The 2,583-nt window shown below is 53.8% G+C and overlaps 1 protein-coding gene across 1 annotated transcript; it reads left to right on the forward strand.

The window, feature by feature from the left end:
• Positions 1 to 567: 567 nt before the first annotated feature.
• On the forward strand, positions 568 to 2,291 carry LOC119350426. The gene is made up of 2 exons (XM_037618268.1): positions 568 to 951; positions 1,083 to 2,291. The coding sequence occupies exons 1-2, from the start codon at positions 568 to 570 to the stop codon at positions 1,911 to 1,913; spliced, it is 1,215 nt and encodes a 404-aa protein (XP_037474165.1). The 3' UTR covers positions 1,914 to 2,291.
• The last annotated feature ends 292 nt before the right edge of the window (positions 2,292 to 2,583 follow it).

Raw genomic sequence — 2,583 nt, forward strand, 5'->3', positions numbered from 1 at the left:
AGGGGGTAGAGGAGAGGAAATAGGATTCAGGGAGGATTCGAGTGATTGTTCGAATTGGAGGAGAAAAGGGCATTTTTTTAGGCTTAACCCCTCAATTTTTTGACAAGTTTCTTTAGGGGTGGTTTAGTCAGGGTACAACTCCTCAAAAGGTTCCTTCTTGAGAAGTTACACGATTGGTTTCCAGGGATAGAGACTAGAGATGCCCTAAGTTTGGGCCGCCGCCGGCGGTTCCTCCCGCCGAACCCTACTCCGCTCTGGATCCTCCCCAACACCATCCCGCCGCCCCTCCCGCCGGCGCGATCAGACCAATCCATGGTCGGTTAGATTCCGCGTGAGGTTTTCGCCGGGGGTCGTCTTGGATTCCGCGTCGGTTCCGAGTCGATCGAGGAGCCCTTTCCATATCCAACACGCGGCAACTCGATCGATCGAGTTCGCGTCCCCCAAGAACTCGGCGCCCCGTCTCGCCGAGATTATATATAGGCCCGCGAGCTCCACGAAGATCCCCCGTCATTGCGGCGGCGTCCAATCCAAATCCAAAGAGAACTCATGAGAGGGGATCGATCGGCCATGAGGGTCACCCGAGGTATGCACCTGGAGGCCGAGGTCGCCCGGGACGTGTGGCGCGCCGGCGAGGTGGTCTGGGGCAACGGACACTCGTACGTCCTGCGGTGGTTCGACGGCGGCCCAGACTCCGGGCGCATCCCGAGGGCGGGCGTCCGGCCGCTCCCGGATCCAGCCGTCAAGCTGCCGGCGGACCTCGCCGCCGGCGACGACGTTGATGTGTTCCACAGCAACCTGTGGAAGCGCGCCAAGGTCGTGGGCGCCGCCGGCCACGGTCAGTTCGAGGTCAAGATCGCCGACTCGACCGAGGTCGTTGAGGCCGACCTGAGCGTGCTACGGCCCTGTATGGTGTATGGCGGAGGGGAGAAAGGCTGGGCTGTGATTCAGAAGGTAACGCCATCGTTGTCCCCTTCATCTTCTCCCCACTCGCGGCCTCCTCCTCTTAGATTCAGTAACGTCTGCAGATTCTTGTTTCGCTGACGGCGTCTTGCCCTGTTTCTTCTTCTTTCTCTTCGCACCAGGGTGACAAAATCCCCGTCGCAAGCGCCCAGCCATGGCGCCCCGTCGCTGGCAAGAACATCAAAAGCAAAGCCAATATCAATGGAGGCGGCAAGTTCGCCGCGCATGCCACCAATCTCAATCTGGGCGGCAAGACGAAGCGGAGCAACTACGCGGTGGACGCCGACATTGTCCAGGACGTCAAGAGATTTCAGGGCAACGTCTTCTTGGCCAAGAGAGAACCCGCAGCAAGGTACAGTGACAGCAACATAGAGGTGATGGATGTACACCCAAGCCATTACCTCAAGAAACGGGAGCAGGAGACCAGCAACAAACCCAACGATGAAGAAATTGATGTGGTCGGAGGAGGAACGGACAGCGACAGCGACGATGATTCCAACAGTAGCAAGTCTGATCCATCGTCATCTGCTGACAGCAGTGACGGAGACAGCAGCAGCAGCAGTGGCGGAAGCAACAGCAACGGTGGCCGCGCAGTTCCCGTCACCGGCGAGCATTGCCAAGAAAATCAAGAAGCTGCGACTCCAAGCTGCGAGGAAGAAGAGGAGCAAGATTCCGAGGAGAGGACAGAGTCCCATGCCAGCGCGGGAATGCACCACCGCCTGGCCGATGAGGAACAGGTGGTGATGGTGAAGCAAGATCAGCAGGTAGAGGAGCATGATCACCGCGTCCATGGCCTGGAGCTGGAGGCCTACGTGAGCGTCATGAAGGCCTTCTACTTCACGGGGCCGCTGACCTGGGCCAAGGAGGAGCTGCTGTCCGACCTCCGCCTGCAGCTCCACGTCTCCAGCGACGAGCACCTGCGAGCGATATGGCGTCTCAAGGGGAAGAAGTAAAGAAACTGCAGGCAGGCGTTTCAGTTCAACGGCGGCTATTGCTGATTGCTCTAGTTTGTAACCTGTCAATCTGTGATAGATTACTGTACGTAGTTGGGAGTGTCAAGTCAGTCATCAGTTGACTGGATTTGATTTGGATCTCAGCCAAAGTTTGATTATGATCATTTTGGGTCCCAGTCAAATTTTGATTTTGAAATTTGGGCCTGGATCATCGGTTCCAACTTCCAAAATTATTGCTGATTGCTAATTTGTCACCGGTGATAATTCATTGTAGTTGGGACTTGGGAGTGTCTAATGATCATTGGACTGAAATTGATTTGGGTCTCAGTCAAATTTTGATTTTGATTGCTAACTTGTAACCTGTCAATCTGTGAGAGATTAGTGTACGTAGTTGAGAGTGTCAGTCATCAGTTGACTGAATTTGATTTGGATCTCAGTGGAAGTTTGATTTTGATTTTGGGTCTCAGTCAAATTTTGATTTTGAATTTGGGTCCCAGTCGTAGGTTCCAACTTCCAAACTTATTGCTGATTGCTAATCTGTCACCGGTGATAGATCATTGTAGTTGGAGTGTCTAACGATCATTACACTGAAATTGATTTGGGTCTCAAGTCAAATTTTGATTTTCATTGCTAGTTTGTCACCTGTGAATCTGTGATAGATTACTGTAGT

Source organism: Triticum dicoccoides, chromosome 1A, assembly GCF_002162155.2.
Source record: "Triticum dicoccoides isolate Atlit2015 ecotype Zavitan chromosome 1A, WEW_v2.0, whole genome shotgun sequence".
Lineage (NCBI taxonomy): Eukaryota > Viridiplantae > Streptophyta > Magnoliopsida > Poales > Poaceae > Triticum > Triticum dicoccoides.